Here is a 20,315-nt window from a genome sequence, read left to right on the forward strand (position 1 = left end):
AAGTGTAGCTGCATTTTTCCTATGAAATAAAGGCATAGAGGGGTTCTGTGAATACTGTCGATATTTCAAAGACTGAGAAATCCAGTATGTCTATTGTTTATGTAATAATATTTTTTTCCCAACTATTCACCTCAAACTTGACTTAGGAACTGAATGTTAAACATATTTTTTCATATGAATTAGCTAGCAGGGCAGCTTTATGTGCCATCATTTTGTTTGTACTGATGCAACTGACTGTTCTTCTAAATGGAAGGCAGTAATTAATTTTTGATGCCTTAAAAGTATTACAAAATCCAACTAATGCTTATTCAAAGATGTATGTACACTGGAAAATTACTGCATAATGAGATATGGTAAAAGCCAAATGCCCAAATGCTACTCTGCACAACCACCCTTCAGGCAATTTTAGTGTATATTTAAGCATGGGTTATCTTCTGCCAGTTTGAGAGGCCTCATCCTTGTATTCTATTTGTAGCAAAAGTAAAAAAGCCAGCCAGAACATATAAACATTTTCCGTGATTCAAGTGTTGCTTACCAATAGACTTATCATCAGTTGCCTAAGCAGTTGTCTAAGTTGTTGGGATCCAGTTTTCCCAGCTCTCTAAAGCTCTTCCCTTAAAACTGTCTTGTTCCATGACACTTACCCAAAACTTGACACTGCTTCAGTCAATGATAAACTGAAATCACTATCTACCATACTAGCCAATATTGTCTTGGTTTTTTTAATACTAAACTACCTCTGTCCAACCTATTTTACACTTGGATTATAGGACCTGTCAGTGAAGAACCATCTTTTTTCTTATTTGTATAGCCTATTCTATGGCAAATTCCTTGTTCCTGACAAGGGCCCCTATTTATGTCAGTAATACAAACAAAATAATAAGACAGCTTTTCACTGTGTACAGTAGATAAGGTTCGAAGTACTGACTTCAACGGAGTTCTATGACTGAAGGTCTAAGGCCATCAGGCCAACATTTCTATGGTAAAAGTGTCTGTATGTCATCCCAAAGACGAAATTATTAATACTTCTGCTTTGCTTGAAATAAACACACTTTCTGGATGGGATTTTTCATCAACATTCAACAAGTCAATTTGTTTATTACAGTGTTATCACACACATGCAGCCATTTGTTATAGAATAAACAAAATGAAAAATCTTTTATGTTTCACTGGGTCAAAAAGCACTGGCAAAGACATGCTGCAGTTCATTACTGTGTTACTGGAAAGCTAGCTTCCATAAACATGAAGCTTCCTTTCTAGATATATAATCAAATCACATCAAATTTGATGTCAGAGAGCTTACCGAATTAGTTTTCATTGACTTGAATATGTTTTACGTTTCTTAGCTGTTGTATGTTTTACAACATTGCTTTTCATTAAAGGTTGGCAAAAATATTTAACCATATCTTAACTGGACTCTTCTGCACAGTTCTGGATGCTGGAATATTCTGCTAAAACATCTTGTTTCTTCAAAACAGTCTTGTTTACGATAAACCCTCATCCACTGTCTTTATGCAGTTGGACACAAGATTGAAAAAAAAAAAATCAAGTTACAAATGCGTGCAGAATTAACAGAATAGTCCTAATTGTGTGCATACACGTTCTCTATGGGTTCACTCAATGAAACGTTGGTGAAAGTTGATGAACTAACATATTCTGTCTTACAGTAAGGATAAGAAAAGAATAAGCACATGGACAGAAGAACTTCCCTGACCTCCTGCTTCTTTTTTCTGACTCGTAACTTCCTCCTCCATCATGGTAACATAAGTGTCAGCAGGGTTATGTAGTGAACCGTACTAGAATACTGACCCAGTTCTTCACGAACAACCAGCCCAATTAAAAGAGGCATATGGGTGAGAACGTCCACAGTGAGACCTACTTTAGCCAGGAGAGTCAATGAAAGAAATGTTTATGTAAACCATACCCTAAGTTAAAAAGACATTTTTTAAAGTAATTTGGGGGATTCTGTAAAAGAAATCTGCACTTGTTCAATTAAAACTGAATAAAGTTTTAATTAGAAGTTATTTGGTTAAAAATACTTTTTAGTGCAAACAAGGCTTATAAATAAAAGATAAGGAAAGGAGGACTTAGAGAAAATCACAGTTTTTACTGTCAAAAGTAATCAGGGAACAGTGTTTAAGACAGAACTGCAACCCTGTGTTTCTGAAATATATATTTAAAAAATGTCTATCACAGGTTTCCTGACCATATGAGAAGTATAACACAGCCTGACACCTGAATGTGTGGCAGGAGAAACATGAAACACAAAGTTAAAAAAATCCAGTAACAATGTAAAGTCTTTGGTAGTATTGATTCCACAAGACTGCATTACCTCTTGAGTCCAGAGACAGAATGTCCTAACATCCTTTTCCAAACAAAACAGGTATCCAAGTAAAAGACAGTTGTGCTGTTTGACCACAGTTTTTGAGGAGACTGTTGACTTTGCATATGTCCATTTATGTGTGTCTACCTGAGATGTGTTCAGACTTTTTTTAGAACTGTTGAGCATCCATAATTGACTGTCAAAGTCATTACAGTTCTTGGTGTTCATTTTAGATACAAAATTAAACCCCAAAGTAATACCCCTTGGTCACGAAAAATCAGTATCACTTTGAGAGAAATAATAATAATTTCATTATTTTATCCTCACTTACTTATCGCCTATCTCTTTAACAACGGTTAAAATAAGTATGTTTATTACTATGCTCAAGGCTTCAAGTAGAAAAGCTTTTTTTGTAGCAGGCATTACACATATGTTATTAACATCATCTCTGATTCACATAGTCACTAATCTTGTTAAGAGTATCCAATTTGTCATTATCTTGCTCAGCAGTTCTTTCTTTTTTCTATACCATATAGACAAAGGTGCATAAAAAGCTTTTCTCCAACTCATTACCCATTGATAATTTCTTTGCTCTGGAGTGGTCTAGCATGCTGTTCTGGAAGTTGTTTGAGACGTATGCAATACACATAGGATGTTACTGCATCAATATATTCTAGCACCATCCTTTGATACAGTATCAGTTCTGATTTAAACCTAACAGATTTATTCTGCAGCCTCAGAAATTTCTTCCTCCACACTTCTCCAGTCTCCTGACACCTAGTTTCACAGATCTGGTTGTCTTTGTTATTTGCTTTGGACAGTCTCTTACCACTTCAAGCTAAATATGGAATAAAGTATTTCTCCTTAAATGCTTATCCTTTCTCTTTTCCTGTTGTTATTGTTACTATTGCAAGCTTGCACCTTTAGTAGCATTTTAGAACCTTCTATTTACCTTTCAAGCCATTTCAGAATATCACAATATTTTTGTTCTTATTTCAGAACATTAAGAAAATCAGAACTTCTTTCTTGTGTTCAAATGCAAAGCAACAGCAGAGAACCTAGCTGTACTTTTAAAAACTCAGAACACCAAGGTCTGATCAGTATTCTGAAGGAAGGCCTTTAAAAAGGGAAATCTGGGGAACATGTACTTTTGTGCACTACAGTACAGTACAGTACAGAGATCTTTGAAGTACTGATGACAGAATCTGCAGATTCCCTTTTAGCTCTCTAGGGAGTCCCACGACATTCAGGTGCAGTAGCCCATGGTTCAATTTCTTGCTGGAATGGATTCTTCACAAGTAGGGATAACCCTTCATTTGATGTTTACTCACTTGGATACATTTCTGTATTCCATGCTGGCCATATCAGGCTTTGCAATGTTTATCTATTCTTGCCAGAATGCACTCCTGCATTAGCTGATTTTAGTACACTTACACGGTTGAAATGGCACTTTTATTTTATGACCTTCTTTTCATTCAGATTAACAGTCACATTTTTACCATTTTTAGTTTGAAGAGAACGCATTCAGTAGTTTTAGAGGATTAGGCTTTCAAATATATACAGATACAGTTGTTTTCATTAAATATTTACCAATTAGAATAGTTCCCTATTTTCATTCTATTTGTTATTTTTTTCCCCTCCTAATTATAAACAAGTAATATATAACAACTCCTCAAACACCACTTTCAAAAATCTTTTGTTTTGAAATTCCTCCTGAAGTTTGTCTCCTCTCTGGTTGTGTTAAAGTTATAAGGTATTTAGAGTACCTTTTGACTTGACTCACTAGCTGAATTTATTAAATAAGACTAATAATAACTTCAGTATCTTTACTCTATGAATTATACATAAGTTAATACATGTACTATATGCACGTATTGATATAACCTACATTACATAATGGTAATTTATATAATCATAAATACATTGTATTATAATACCTCCATTAAAATGTATCTTAATTACATAAAATAGATGTTAACATTGTTAATTTTAAATCTATAAAAGCTATATAACTAGCTAAGATTTCAAAAGAATGTGCTGTTCTCTAGGTAAATACAGCACAGTGTAGCATAATATATATAACACAACATTATACGATGTCATGGTCAATATAATATTTAACAACAATGCAGTTTAATGAAACAGATTATGAGCCTGAAAGACAGCAGATAAAGATGGGAGAAATGGAAAAATTAGCTTTATGCAAACCTTATGCTGTACCACCTGCCAGCTTGTGTCATGTACTCTTCAGCCATCACTGAATCTCCTGTGAACAATGGAAGATTCAAAATAAATCCAAATCAGAACAAGCCATAGTTTTACATTAAAAATTGCTTAGTCTTCTTTAATGATTATATTTTGGGTTATCCACTATTACTGAACTGACAGATTCAGTATTCATTAGGAAACTTCTAAAATCATTTCCAACATTTTCGTAGCAGACACTGAATCAGAATTTTCAATTGCTACAGCACCATATTAAAAGTCTATTTAAAATGTATTTCAGTCCAATGCCTGACATAGCAATTTCTCGTCTCTCAGCTTCATAGTACCAGCACTATTCACAGTGCAGACACAATTCAAATACACAAAGAGTCACATCAGCATTCTGTTGAGTCCTATATGTTTCAGCAAATAAAACAAGGTGATTTGACAACCCCAGATATAGCTTAATGTTTCAGGATAAATAAAAAGCCACTAAATTAAAGCATTGCCTTTAATTTTACACAATATTGTGGAATTTATTTTAATAAAATGAACTCTGATATCTAATTGATTGATTTCCAGCAGTAATTTAGAGACAGGCATGAAAGCCTATTAGGAACGCATCTAATTGATTTTCAGAAAGAGTTGAGGACTTGATCCTGCATTCACTGCAGTCAGCAGTGAAATTTCCATTGATTTAAATAAGAACAGGTTCATACCTGCAGAGACTAGCTGCTATTTATGCCTTTCACATTATCCCTTCCATAGCTAGAGATCTTTTCCCATTTGTTTTTGCACAAATAATCTACACACTTGATGTGAAGTGAAAATGCTAACAGCATATATTCATGTCAAAACAAAAGAGGAAAAAATACTAGGTTTGTACATATACTCAGAATAATTTACCTTATATTATAAAGAAAAAACAAGTCACATTTGTAAAGAAAGGTAATGGAAGTTTTAACACTGAAGATGAGTGAAAACGCTGCAACTGCCATTCAGTTTTATGGTGCCTCTCCTCACTGAAGTCAATGGGATTATTCATGAGTAAAACCACCAAAATGTTATCTTTAGAAGTATTTAGGTATTTAGAAGTAAATAAGTTTACTCAAACAAGTTTGACTAATTATACATAGAACTACTGCTTTACTGCTGCAACAGTGAGGAAAACGTTACCAAATATTCAGTCCTATCAAATGATTGAATACATTATCAATAAATAAACACTATGATCTTATTCTGTTTCATTTAGTAAAGAAATGCAACTGAATATTTAAAATATATTACTATCTAGGGAATAACTGCCTTTTAAGAGAACAGTCACTGATACATGCAAGGATCAAAAAGTGGTGGTAGCGTTAGCATTCCAAATTCATCAGATGATACAATAAGATAATTAGGTGTAAAAAATGCAGTCTTAGGTTCAACACAGTAAAGGATCAATTTCATCTAAAGGCAAGTGGAGTGTACACCATATCATCTGATCCAAAGTAGTAACCTCCTTGATTCAAATGCAAAATGCCTAGTCCTGTTGCAGATGGAATTCACTAGGACAAAATGTTCAATAGAAAGACTACATTTCCAGTGGGGCAGAAAGGTATTTGTCAGTGTCTCATTACCGCTTTGATACAAACATCTTGGATTTCAATTAGCTTTGAGATAGAACAGCAATAATCCAGCATTGAGACTATAGACAGACCTTTGTTTCTGACACCATTGTATGTGGATTTTTGTTTCACTTGCAGTAAGATATTGTAAGATTTTCAAAAGAAAAGAAATAGAAGAAATAACATTACAGTCATTTTAATGTCAGAGATATCACTTAGCGGTGTCCATCTGGTAACTTTGCACTGGGAGGTGAGGGTGACATCATTTATATTTTTTCCAGCATAAATGAAAAGTGCTGAATTCCTTGAACCGTAATGTCCCATCAGTTCTTCTACCCTCACTGTCCTCCTCCTATTATTAACATACCATATCCACTCTGATGCTTTTGATCCTTTCCTATGAAAAGTAATTTGCCTTCTCAATGGAAATAAATATGAAATTTGCTTTAGTACATTTCAGGAGTTCAAACAATGGCCCATAGAAATTTCTACCCTATAGAGGTCATCTTTTAACCTTACAAATTTAGAATTTGCCATCATTTAAAATGTTTACCTCTAAATGTTTTTTGATATTTAAGAAAACTAGTATGTTCTTCTGAGTTGATCATGGAACTAGGAGTTGGAAGGGCAATTTTTAACTGTCACTTAAATATCTGAGACTGATTTTGAGTTAACTTCTGTAAAACTCTGGATAATATTTGGCACCATTACTTTATACCTGTGTCATGAGGGTAGCTACGTCAGCTTATGAAGTGCAGCTTGAGGAAAAGCTCAGAAATCATGCAGGTATGATTCAGTTCCTGATTTTTTTGTTAGTAAAGAAGTTATGATCTTTGCCATGCAGATATGATTTTAATAACACTCAAAATTATATATGGTGCCTTCCATTCAAAAAGTGTCCTTTCAAATATCAATTCACATAGCTTTAGCTATAAGGAATATTGTTATTGAAATAAATATGGTTAATTTGACACATTCAGAAACTGAGAGAAAATAAGGATATGTCTGTAACCCAGGAACCAGTGGCTTAAATATCACATACCTCCACTGACTTTAAAAACATCTCTAAGAACATTTTGCTCCTACATACATATATGTGAATATGTGTTGGAGCTTGCTAGCATTACCAGCATACACAATACAAACAAAAATAATGTTTCATTTTTGTCATATTGCTATCAAAAAGTAGATTTAACAGGTTAGACCCTACATTGTATATGTAATGCAGAACAAAACCTGCCAAATCATACATGTAGATTTTTTCAAGAATATTTGAACATATTCTATTTCCTGTAAAATAAACCAAAGTCCCTGGCTATAAACATATATTTAATATTTTATTATAATGAAATGAAAAATAAATTTTATAAAAATATTTTTCTGCAAGTATAATGTGTTGAAGAATTTAATTTTTTCAAACTGTTTAATTTTTGCAAAGAAGCAGAGTTTGATTGTAAACTAGTAAAGCTGCATAAAATTTAAGATTGCACTTTCACAAGAAGGTGTTGCATGAGAAGAATTACATCGGTTTGGGTTTTTTTTTTTCATTGCTGTACTCACAGCACCATAGGAACACAGACTTGGAAAGGACATCCAGAGATCTAGTCCAACCTGCTTTAGCAGAATTTGTGTACTTTAACATAGAATAGCTAATCTCCTGTTAAAAATATCCAAACAGAAGAGATTTCAGTAGCAAATTTAACAAACAAAACCACAAACTGCTTTCACTGAGACAGGCTCACATCTTATAAAACTTTTTCTGACAGAAATGGTAGATTTGACTCCAGAAAACTGAACACAGACAGCCGCCAAGACCTCTGTTGATGACACCTATGGTTAAAAGCATTTATTGGATAAAGATTTGCCAGCGGTAGAGTACCCACTTATACACGTATGTATCAGCAAAACATACATTATTTGCAGGAAATTGTAGACTTCTCTCAGCCTTTAAAAAACTGAAAGCAGCAGCTGTTTAAATTTCTAACATTATATAATGTGTGTGTTTCATTCTTATGATTTTCTTGAGTCTTAAAATCATGTGTCATGGGAAAGATGTAAACTCACTTAAGTCTATACAAGTTCACACAAATATATTCCATTTACAAGCCTTACAGAAGGCCTTTTGCAGTTTTTTCTCTTCTGTCTTAATACAGATGCACTAATGTAATCAAGGGCATTGAATGATATATCACTCAAACCTAAACAGATTACTTTTTTCAATTTTTTTTTTTAAAAAAACAAACTACTTGCACAAATTGGACTATTTCACAAGAAAACATATCCAAAACACTTGTCAAACAGATTAAGTAACAGGATACTAACGTGGTCAAATTTTGTTCAAGCAAAGTAGAAAGATCAAATTTATCCTGATTTTACAAAAAACAACAAACAGGCTAAGAAAATATGATCTGTTTGTCTAGAAAACCAATCTATAAATAAAAAAAAGGAAATCCTGTTTGTTAAGCGTGTACAAAATTAAACTAACATTAGCCCTCAATTAGCAAGTGGATGGGTTTAGCTCTCCAAATCATGTTTACTAACATTATATTTGGTTTGAATTTAAAACTTTTTTCTATTTTTTTTTCATAGGAATGCACATACATGTTGCAGATTCTTTGTGACTGATTCTAACATTTTTGAAATGCAACAAAAATCTGAAACAAATTCAAACACAGTTTAGCGGCAATGGTCTTCATTGAGACCCAGCCAGATTTCCAAAACAGAAGTTTTCTTGCATAAAAACTGTTGCAAGATCCACAGGAAATTACAGGGGATTCCCTGACAAACTTTCCAAATGATAAAAGTCTTAAACACCACTGTTCGCACATTACCTCTGTGAACAAGGAGGATGAGGTTCTACAATACTCCGGTAAATATTCAGCCAGAGAAGGATTACTTCCAGTTTGGACCAAGTGTCTACAGATTTGTTTGGGACATGGAACACATTCCTGCTATCTTGTCCCTTCTCACCACATTTGCTCTGCCACTTGTGATACGTCCCAGCAGGGTGCTTACTATAAACCAGATGGTTGCAGTAATTGTTACAGATTTACTATGCCACCTCCTTTCTCACCTCAGGTGTTTTACAAATTGGGCCTAGAAGCTTGGGTTCTGCTAGTGACAAATACATGTCCAACTATCTACTGCCTGGCAAGTTAGGTCAAAAGTAAAGATTTATTTAAGATAAAATGTAGGAGATATTCTGAGAAAAAAAAATATTAAAAATTAATGTTTATATGTTTGCTCTATAGCTTAACTTCATATAATTTTTCAGACCTTCTTCCAACACATTAGCAAGTTTTGTATTAAAGACTCAAAAAAGGAACAAATTCTATCTTTACTTACATTGCTGTTAGCAGCAAAATGACTCCACAGCATCAGTCTTTACTGAACAGAACCAACTGATGGTGTGAGTCAGTGACTCACCTAATTCTCAAAAGAACGTGAAAACATGGCAAGTTAACTCTTACAGAAGAATAAATATTACTTTGTGGTAAGAATAGAAGACCAAATCCATGAATCCTAAATTCTAATCCCTGTGGTCTCATCACTTAGTCTTTTTAACTCTCATTTCATTTGCAAATAATGAAGTACTTGATATGGGTAATTATTTAACATTTCTAGAATGACATAATTTGATGTCACTGGATGAAAAGTGCATTAGTTTTTAGTAAAACTTAGTATTTCAGTGTGCCTTTGTTCATATTAATTCTAGTCTAAAATACACTTTAAGATTACATAAGATACCCCTTTTGCTCACATACAGAAAAACAACTGAATTCCTACTGAAAAGTTAAAAAAAGCCTCTGAAAAAAGTGAGCACCTGCTCTCTCATTTATCCTATTATCTTTTTGGCTAGCAACACTAACATAATACATACAAAAGGAACTCAGTTATCATCTTAACAAATGCTCAAATGTATTCTCCCTTTGATGAATACACAAAACTTCCATAAACTTTAATGGAAGACAGGTGCGCAAACAGGATAGAATATAGCCTGGCATACAACGTATCTGAAAACAGTTCTGCTGGCTGATCTCTTGGCAGTTTTCATACTCTCTCTTACAACCATTAGAGCTAGCGCAGGCTTTGGTGCATTACAGGATCCCTTAAGAAGCTTTCATTATCTCCTCTCTTAACCACATAATAGAAAAAAAATGAGAGTACTGTACACAGACTACACCACGGAAGGGGAACTTGCCTCGGAATTTTTGAACTGGTAAACTATTTTATATAATGCTTAGTAGTGAGAGAGAGAGAGAATCACACTTAAGTGCTGGACCATTTGCTAGTGTACGTGTTTTGTGCCAAAGGTTACCAGACTGCCAAAGTGTTCTCATCTCAGAAAGGACCCATCATTCACCATCAACTTATTTTGACATAACAGGGAAAAAAAAATGTCCATCTAGCAGGAAAAGGAAAGTGTGGAGAAGGACAGAGAGAAAGAGAGAAACCTATATTATCAATGCAGCAAATTTTCTAAAGAAAAAGCACAGACTATTAAATGATACTGGAAAAGTTGTATCTTTATATTATGGGATAAGATCTTCCTGGTTATTTCAATTCAGTAAGTCTGTAAGATGGACTTTTAATTTTCCTGAAATATGAGAGAAAAAGAAAATTAAAATGGAGCCTTAACAGAGAAAGGTGGGCCAGCTGCCTGTTCCCAGTCTCTCACACTGATAGAGAGGACAGTGAAGCAGTGGCAGTTACTTGAGGAAGCAACTACCCGCTCCAGCATAGATCTTGGGCTCATGCTCCAGAGCAAATCACTTGTTCTTCAGCAGCACAACGAGGTGACTAAGCAAGGTGAGGGCCCACTTGCCTTTGCTATCTACCCTTCTTCTGACTAAGGCAGCATGGAAGTCTAATGTTCTCCCAAAAGACTAGAGGCTCTTCTGAATCCAATGATATCTTCTTGTATTTAGTCTGAATTTGTGCCATCTGCAGTAAAGATCTGACTTATCTTTATCATTCCTTTACATGTCTCGAACCAACTTCTCAGTAATATACTAATTCTGTTTTGTGGGCACAATCACCATCAAAGCTGGTGTTCCCATCTTAACCAAGCTGTGTTCATCCTAGACCCAATGCATAGGATGGGTGCATAAAATCCCCTACAAGCTGTTTTCCCAGCCCTAGATACAAAGATTCACAGTATGAATTCTCCACATTCTTAGAGATCATTATAAAATTGAGGTTCACTGTACCGAAACATACTGTCACCAGGAAGCAGAGGCTAGAAGAAAACACTCGTAAATATCTACAAGCAGTATGCTTTCTCAAACCTGTCCTCCCATCATATACCTCATCAGCCTTCCACCTGATGAAAAATGTATCAGATTAATTAAATTTAAACTGCTATTACTTGTGAGATAAATGACTGCTAAAAAAAATCACAAACGTGTTTGTATAGTTAGCATTCTGTCAGAGTTTGTGTCACTGCTAAACTGACCGAGACAGAGCTATTTGAAAACTATCATTTACAAAGAAAAATGGGGATGCAAGAATTAGCTATTGTAGTTTCTGTGTTCTAAAATGAAGGATTAATGTAAAAAATAATAACATGACCTTCAGCAGACATATGTAGGTTCAGGACCAAGAAATACACTTCACTGTTGAAAGTCAATTATCAAAAATGGGCTAAATTCATTACAAACATGAAATATCTGACTCCTACAGTCATAATTTTAAATATAAACTTGAAAAATATTACTGGAAATCTTCAAATACAAAGCTTATATTTTATGACCAAATAAGAAGCATATGTAAGATACAGAAATAAAACATATTCCTGTTTTCAACTGCAGGCATTATTTTAAGTGATACTAGAAAATTCTGTCAAATAAATTCAAAGACAACAGCTGTTTGTGGAAGTTCATTACTATCGTCTTCGTATTTCCATCTCGAAGAAAAATGCAACCCCTTCTCTTGCACATCATACAATTTTCTTTGACAGTTTCACTTATAGTTTTTCTGAATGGTAACACCCATACTCTTATGAAATGCACAGGGGTTATTCAATGATCAGAAGCTATTTAGACAACAGATAGTTTTTCTAATTTTTCTTAAGATATAGTATGAACCCTGACTCAGGTGGAAGACTACAGAGGAGTAAATAATCAACACTGATTCCTGCAGCAATCGAAGTTCTCCTGGGAGCTAGCCCAGCAAAGTACCAACCAACCTGTTCAGTTTGTGATATGTAACAGGATTGCAGCCTGACAGAGCTTGACTGCAAACGCAAATTTTTTCCAATGCTTGTCAACAGGAATTCAGAAGATATACTCACCAAACATAAATTTGTAGATCCAGTGATTTTAAATACATTATTCCAATTTGTATTAGCAGAAAATTTAACCCCCTCTGGAGCTGACAGTTATTGCTTCTAAACACTTCATTTCATAGTGTGTTATGAACACATGCTCCATTCGAACTATACAAGTTGTTCAGGTTAATTCTGCTTTGTAAGCAGTTTTGGAAGACCAGCAGTCTGAGGAATCAGGCACTTCATTGGGATAGTAGTTAGAAGCACTAGCTCAGCAGTTAGCAAAAAACAGCAGAAAAACTTGATGTATGTTTCCACAGGATACAAGTGGCAATATACTTATTAACTTAGGACAACTAGGGAGCAACAAAGCCCCTTACTACCGGTTGGTACTTGTACCAAAACGAACGGTGTAACTTCAGGCCCGCAGGGTCGCTCACTGCCGCGGCTTGGGCTCGGCACAGCTCTGCCCCCCGCGGCACACACCGAGGCAGGCTGCTGCCGCACAGCGCCCGGGCAGCCGCAGCCGGCTCCGCGGGCTGACGCCCATGCAAAGCCGACTGAGCGTGGGTGACTTCGGCTCTCGCCTGTCTCTCACAGCACGTCAGGCTTTTACACGTTTTACCCTCAGGTCACCGAAGTGATGGCGGCCACCGTAGCCTGTCTGCCTACTGTTAAAATCACACGGTTCAACCAGTGCCCGCACCGGGCCCACTCGTTTCACTGCCGGCTGCCGCCGGCGTGGATCCTCTCTGCCCGGGAAGCCGAACCGGAAGAGAACGAGAAGGCCCGCACAGGCGCCCCGCCCGAGTCCGCTCCCCCGCCGACGCCCGCCGTGAGGCGGCACCGCCAGACGCCACCGCGACTACCGCCCTCGTGCTGCCGATGCCGCCACCGCCGCCACCGCCACCGCCACCCCCCCCAGCCACCCAAAGCGGAGCGCGCATGCGCGCATGCGGCGGCGCTCACTTCGCGGACTCCGCGGCCGCCGCCCATGTGTTTCCCCCCCCAAAGACTACCGCTCCCGCCATGCAACGCGCGGCAGCGCTACACGCACGCTGTAGGGCGCGAGTACGAGGCCCGCCCAGCGGGTCGCGCTGCATGTCGGGCCTCGTTGTTCCCAAAGCTGCTTCGCCGGGCCCCGCGGGAGGGGCTCGGGGTTAGGCCCTCGGACGTCCCCTGTCCCCGTGTGAATTCTTTTCGGATCGCTCCGCCTGACGGTGCGAACGAGTGGGGCGTTGGTGTCTGAGCGCACCGCGGCCTTGTACAAGCCTCCGTGTCCTCCCGCAGTTCCTGTAAGTCACAACGCTTTCGGGGCTGGTGTGATCCCCGGCGGCCGCCGTAGGCTGCTGTCTGCCAGCTGCCGGCGCCTTTGTGGAGCGGCGGAAGCGGGGCGGGTGGCTGGGCCGAGGGACGGTTGGAGCAGAAGGAGGTCCCCCTGCCAGGTGCGCGGGGGTCCTGCGGTGGCCAGGCCGCGTCTGGCGCTGCTGCCCCTCCCGGTGGGAACCCTCCTTCTTTCGGCCTCGCCCTGTCGAGTGAGGGGCGCGGCAGCGGGGTGGGGCCGGCGGCCGGCCCGCGCCGGGGCTCGGCTCTCAATAAGTGGGAGAGGGTACGGGCGGGTTCCGGGGGGTTGGTAGTGCTGCCTTCTCTGTGTGGTAGGGTCCCGTCGGGGTGGGAGTGCGCTGCCAGGCTCCCTCCCCGGTGGGGCTCCGCGTGGAATCTAGGTGGGGAGCCTGCTGCTGGCGGCGCCTGCTTCGTACCGCTGTCGTCCAGGGCGGGGCGGGGCGGCGCTCCTCGCCTCGGGGGTGGCCCGGGTTGTGCCGCTTCGCTTGGCCGGGTCGGCCTTGGAAAGACGGGTGGGGGCGAGAATCCATGGTGTGGTGACAGCGCGCCTTTCTAGTGCTGTTCTAAAGCGCCACGGGAATGCCATTTGAAAGCGCCGACCGTAGATTTTTATTTTTTTTTTTTTTTAGTTTAGTTATTAGCACTGAAACGTTTGCAGACAACATGGAGGAATACGTACATTTACGAGGCTTGCATCATTTTGCATCCTTTTCTGTGCTTAGATGTGCTATGCAAACACTTGCTAGTATTCTTAATTTTGAATTAGTGAATAGTTGTATTACTAATGCTTAATCTGGTATCGTTGTTACCAAGTTTAGTGTAAAAGCATTTATAGATTCCTCATCTGATGTAGAACCACTTCTGCACTTTCTTTACTGACTTGGATTTGCTTAAAAACAATAAAATTAATCTTTTATTCACACAGCCTATTCACACAGGTTTTCATGCCTGTCTTCTAAATGTTTGTTAAGTTTTGAAGTGTGGGGTTTTTCACCTTTTGTTTATTGTTGCCCTTGTCTGTATTTGAGTTAGTTTATGTAGCAAAATTCCTTTTAGATTTTTTTTTTTTCTTTAAAGACCCACCAATTTCTTAGCAGTGTACAAAAAGCCTTGGGGAAAAAATTGGTAATGCATATATTTTACAGGGGTTTTTTGACCATCAAGCTTGTATTCACTTTGCCTTGCAATTTATAGTAATGCTACTAAATCTTTTAATCTGTATTTTGAATCCTACAGCTATACGGAGAAGGATATATAGCTTACATACTGCTAAGTTATAGCATGCAAATATTTAAGCTGTTGAAGTGAAAAGTAAAAGATGGATATTGTGTTGGTACTCTCCTTGCTGTTTTCAGCCTCATAGTTGGCTCTGTAGCTGTACAGAATCCTATGGCAAGATCAGGTTGCCCCATCTTTGGTGCCTAAAGTTTTTTTCAAAGCAGTTCCTTCAAACAGCATCAGAACTACTTTAGGAATGGATGCTGCCATCATGTCATAGTTCTTTCCCTTTGTTTTAGATCGATCCTTTTAGTACTGAGACTGTGTTAAGTGGAAGAAATGTGGAAATAGGAATGTGATTTTCTAATTATTTTATGACTTTTCACAGTTCTGGTTTTGGTAAGCTAATGTAGTTCCTTTAATGATAGCTTATTTAAAGGAAAGTTGCTGTCTTAAAAAAAAAAACAAACCCACAAACCAAACAGCAGTATGATTTCTGTTGATCAGTTTCAGCCATGTCTGACAAAAGTGAACTGAAGGCGGAGTTGGAGCGCAAGAAGCAACGATTAGCTCAAATCAGAGAGGAAAAGAAAAGAAAGGAGGAAGAAAGAAAGAAAAAAGAAGTAAGAAATTATTTTCTCTTTGAAATTCGACTGTTTGCATATGTAACTGGCCCAATATTTAAGGGTAGGTTCACTTAGTTGTTTGCTACATGGTACTCGGGGAGAGTCTATTTAATGCTGATGCAAATGTAGCACTTTCCTTTTCTGATAAGAGCAAACACCTACTGTTTGCTTTAGAATTATCCACATGGTAAGTTAGTTTTTTTTTTTTTTTTAATCCTACACTTGCATAAAGTTTTTATTTCTAAAACTACTTGTGTGCATGGGACATCATTAATCAAACCACTGTGAAGTATTGCACAAAAGCTCTGCATAATGAGTGGTGATGGTGTTATTTAGAGAACTCATTTCTGAAGTGCCGTTCCGAGGATGTCCATATGAATCGTCTGGCTGACAGTATTATTATTGTATGCTACATTATTCTGCTCTTTGAGTTGTCTTTAGCCTGAATTTTAAAATCAGAGGAGCATTCGGGATGTGTATGCTACTTTTGTGTTAGACTTGGTTTGTTAGTCTTCTGGATTTCTCTCTGCTGAAGTATGTGACAATCAGCAATTTATTACTGTTTCTCCTGAATGTGGATTATACCTCATAAATGAAACTTGCTAGAATGTTTTGGTGTTTTGAGGTACTCTTTCAAGACTTCTCTGTGTCTTTTGTTATGATCTCATAGGTGTTCAAAATTAGCATGTGACTGAAGACTGAGCAGCTGCCAGCTATGTGATTCAGACAAAGAGAGGGAAATATCTCAAATTTTGTTCTGATGATCTTGTAACAATGTATTGCTTGTATCTGAGATTCCACATGTGATGCAATAGCTTATCAGTTGAGAACTTGCTCTAAAATTTGGGAATTGCTCTTTTTGAAGGAATTGTGCAGTAGATTAGAAACATAATGTGCAGTCATGTGAGGAGCAATTAAGTCTTTAGTCATGGCACAGGGATAGAATAGCTTGGTCTAGATTTTGGTACTTTAATCAAAGACTTTATTTGTATCGTCAGTTTGTATTCACGAATATATTCACTTGCCCATGACCAAGTTCTGAACACCTTAAGCTATGAATTATATTTCTGTAACTGAATGAGCAGTTAAGTGAGTGTGAAAAGATATGGAGTGTTCAGCATCTCTCCCAGTAGAGCTTGTATTATTTCTAAGTTATGGAGATGGTGATGTAATTGTTGGTTTGTTGGTTTGGTTTTTTTTTTTTAAGTGAAATCTAGCAGGTAATAATACAACATAAAGAAAACTACTTAAATGCCCTGTAAACTTGAAGTTACAGCAAAGTTCTTTAAGACTTTCTATTTTTTTTTTGGTGAAACCTGAGGTCAGAAAGAAAGCTTTCTTACTGAACAGCTTGTTGATGATTTTGTTTTAAAAATAGCTTAAATTGCGCCCATAGACAATCATCACTTTTACATCTTACACACATTTTTCTCAATTGCTACACACTTCAGCATGTGCTCTATCTAGTCAAGTGTCCTCATACTTTTTTTTGACTAAAGAGGGGGTGTCTTTTACTGTCATTCTAACCCTATAGTGTTTTCTTTGACACAGCTATTCTCATTTCAAAATCAAAACAGTGTGTCTGTCTCTTTAGAATACTTCTATATGCAGACACATAATACTTTTTTTTCAGTCTTAGTGTTTCCGTGCTTAGCATTAGTGTAAAAAAGGGTATTCTTGATCTTACGAAGTGTCAGTCATTTTGACAAATGAGAAGATACTTTTTCCATGTTATATGTCTTTTAAAGACAGTACCAAAGCTACAAAATTTTGTAATGCCTGTCTACTTTATCTACAGAAAGGACCATCAGAATTACTAGACACAAATATCTAACCTATATGATAGGTTTCAGCAGCATAAAAGAATCTGAGGTCTCAAAAAATAAATGAACATGTTTTAATACCTGTTAAATGCTTTAACTTAATTATTGAATTATTTTTAGACTGATCAGAAGAAAGAAGTTCTTCCTGTACAAGAAGAATCTGATCTTGAAAAGAAGAGAAGAGAAGCTGAAGCATTACTTCAGAGCATGGGGTTGACACCTGAGTCTCCTGTTGGTAGGAATGTTAATATTAGTTTGAGATAAATGTTGAGGGTTTTTTGTTTCATTTTTTTTTGGGGGTGTGTAGCTTTGGGTTTTGGGGTTATTGTTGTGGTGGTGGTGGGGATTAGTTTGTTTTCTGTTAGGATTGTGGTGTTTATATAATTAGCATGAAAATTCTCTGGCCACTGTTTTTCACGGTATACATGTCTGGGTTTTGTACTATTTTGTCCTGCATGATCTCAGTTATAAATGTCAAGTGATGTGCTTCAGTACACATTACTACTACTATTATGTAAAAGATATGTAAATATCATATATTTGTTGTTCTTCTCCATGTTTTTTTTCCTGTTCTCCCTGCACATTATTCTTTTGTCTTTTTTTTTCCTTTTTCATTTTCATAATGACAGTTTTTAATTCTGATATTTTTGTGCAGAGTTGGCTTGCTTCCTTTCTGTATCTTTTACACCCTGATTTTCCTTATCTCAAATACCTGATTGACTTTGGTTGAGTAATAGCAAGGCTAAGTGTAAGATTTAACTATCAAGGGATGATGATTTGTATCTATGCCACTCTTGGATGGGTTAGCATATCGGTTGTTGCTTTTTGGCTTTACATAGCCACATCTCTCTGGAAGGTGAAAGTGAAGAGGGTGATAATTCAGCTCCACTTTTTTTTATCTCTAGCTCTGTGATCTCAGGGGTTTAAAACTTATTTTTCAGTTTGGCTAAATGGTGAGCATCTATTTCAACTGGGTTTGCAAATAAAAGAAAATAATAATTTGTTATGGATATGGTGTGTGTTTGACCACAGCTTCATAATTGCTTTTGCATAGTCCTTAAGTGTTCAAAAGCAAATGTGGAATAAACACCATTATAGCTGCTCCCATTCCAACAGCTACAGCAGTCGGTTTTAGTAGTTTGAACTGTTCTGACAATTTAGAGACTGCATTTGGGCTATGTTAGCACTAGCATATAGCGTTTTAAGTATTCTTTTCTTACCTATTAGAGATTTTGTTTGGCAGACTAATAGTTGAACACTTTCTTGTGTGAAGTTTTGCCAAAGCAGCTGATGAGACTCTTGCTGAAATGCATGTGGTGGTGGTTGTTGGTTTGTTTTAAAATCTGAGAGAGATTCTGAAAACCACAGGATAGTCAGTCCTTAAAGCAAGTCATTGCATAAACTTAGAGTATCTGTTTGTGAAAAGCTCTTTGAGCTGCTGGTGTGTAAGACCAGGACATACCTCTGCGAATGTTGTATTTAACTCCATTGAGCATCTGCATAACCGTATCCTCTAATGCCCACAGATTTGCAGGGAATTAATTCTGTTCCCTTTGAAGATACCCATATCCAGTCTGGATCATGAATCAAGCTAACATGCCCTGCTCTCTTCTTCTCAGTAGCATGCCTAAGGCACAGGCTCCTGCTGCTGATTGGGTACTTGCAAAGTATGAGAGTACAGCGATCCTGCGCCTGAACTGAAGCGAACTCATAGCTGACCAGCTTGGTGTGCACATAGCTTGAGTTCGCATTGTCAGTGTAGGTGGATAGCTTGAGATTAGAGTCCTTCATAGAAAATTGTATTAAAAATTTCAGAGGCAATTCCTGTCCTGTTAACTGCCAGAGAGAGGCAGCTCTCATGGGAGATGGGAGCTTAGGAATGTACATATGCTTTTGGTGCCTACCATACTCGATATATAAGAAGCCATAAGTTAGTGAACCAAGATAACTTTCAAGAAGGTATTATAGTTTCGTCCTCTGTTGGTCTTTTAGTAAAGACTGTCGGTCTTTAAGGCTTCACCTCGCTAGTGGGAAGACTGTCTTGAAAACAATGTGCCCCGCAAGAGGGCACTGTAGCATCAAAACTAAGCTACTGAAGTCTTTTGGCCGTGCATACTGCTAGATAAGAGCTGGCTGACTTCTGAAAATGGTAACAAGATACGTTTCTAATGTCACCCCTTCAATTAAGAAAGGGTGACATTAAAATCTCGTAGTTTCTCAAAACGCATAAAAATAATTTTGGAATATAAAGGCCTATAGGCATTTCTTTTAGTATAAATCATTCGGTAGATGGCAATGAGTTGAAGAATATATATATATGCATATACATCCATATTTATATAGATGTATGTATAAAGTGTAAGTGTATGTTTATATGAATTTATCAAGTAAAACTCTAGACCTCTATAAAAGTCTCTCCTGTAGGAGGAATGAATTTTAAATAAATTGAAGCATTCTTCAGAATTCACAATATACTTGTGATTTCAGGAAATTCTCTAGAAATATTGCAGATCTAAATTCAGAATTCTCCCTTGCCTGACCACTGACAGAATGGATTCCAATTTTTGTACATAACTTGTATTCAGTTGGTTAAAGGTTCTTTTTAAGTGTTGCCAAGGAGTTTGTGTGTTCCATGAATGTTTTCCATATTGTTGAAAAATTAAGCATATAAGGGCCTTCAAGACACACCCTGATTCTTAAGCATAAAACTAAGTTTCATTAAATAATGAGTTTCACTATTTCTAAAAAGAAAAGTTGAAAGAAATGTCAGAATAGCTTTGTTTGTATCGGATTGCATGGTGTCATTCACTATTACGTCTCAGTTCCAAAAACCATGTTGCTTTTTAAACAGTAATTGCAGTCTTCATCTACAAGCTGAAAATGAGCTGACTTTTTCTTAAA

The 20,315-nt window shown here is 37.4% G+C and overlaps 1 protein-coding gene across 1 annotated transcript in view; it reads left to right on the forward strand.

The window, feature by feature from the left end:
* Nucleotides 1-13,684: 13,684 nt before the first annotated feature.
* The window catches only part of DYNC1I2 (dynein cytoplasmic 1 intermediate chain 2), a 28,810-nt gene continuing 22,179 nt past the window's right edge, over nucleotides 13,685-20,315 (forward strand). Inside the window, exons 1-3 of the mRNA XM_086465750.1 lie at nucleotides 13,685-13,698; nucleotides 15,473-15,588; nucleotides 17,535-17,649. Of these exons, the coding sequence (XP_086321876.1) occupies nucleotides 15,481-15,588; nucleotides 17,535-17,649 (223 nt within the window). The 5' untranslated portion in view covers nucleotides 13,685-13,698; nucleotides 15,473-15,480. The remainder of the gene's footprint in view (nucleotides 13,699-15,472; nucleotides 15,589-17,534; nucleotides 17,650-20,315) is intronic.

Source organism: Leptosomus discolor, chromosome 5 (genome assembly GCF_034619465.1).
Source record: "Leptosomus discolor isolate bLepDis1 chromosome 5, bLepDis1.hap2, whole genome shotgun sequence".
Taxonomy (NCBI): domain Eukaryota; kingdom Metazoa; phylum Chordata; class Aves; order Leptosomiformes; family Leptosomidae; genus Leptosomus; species Leptosomus discolor.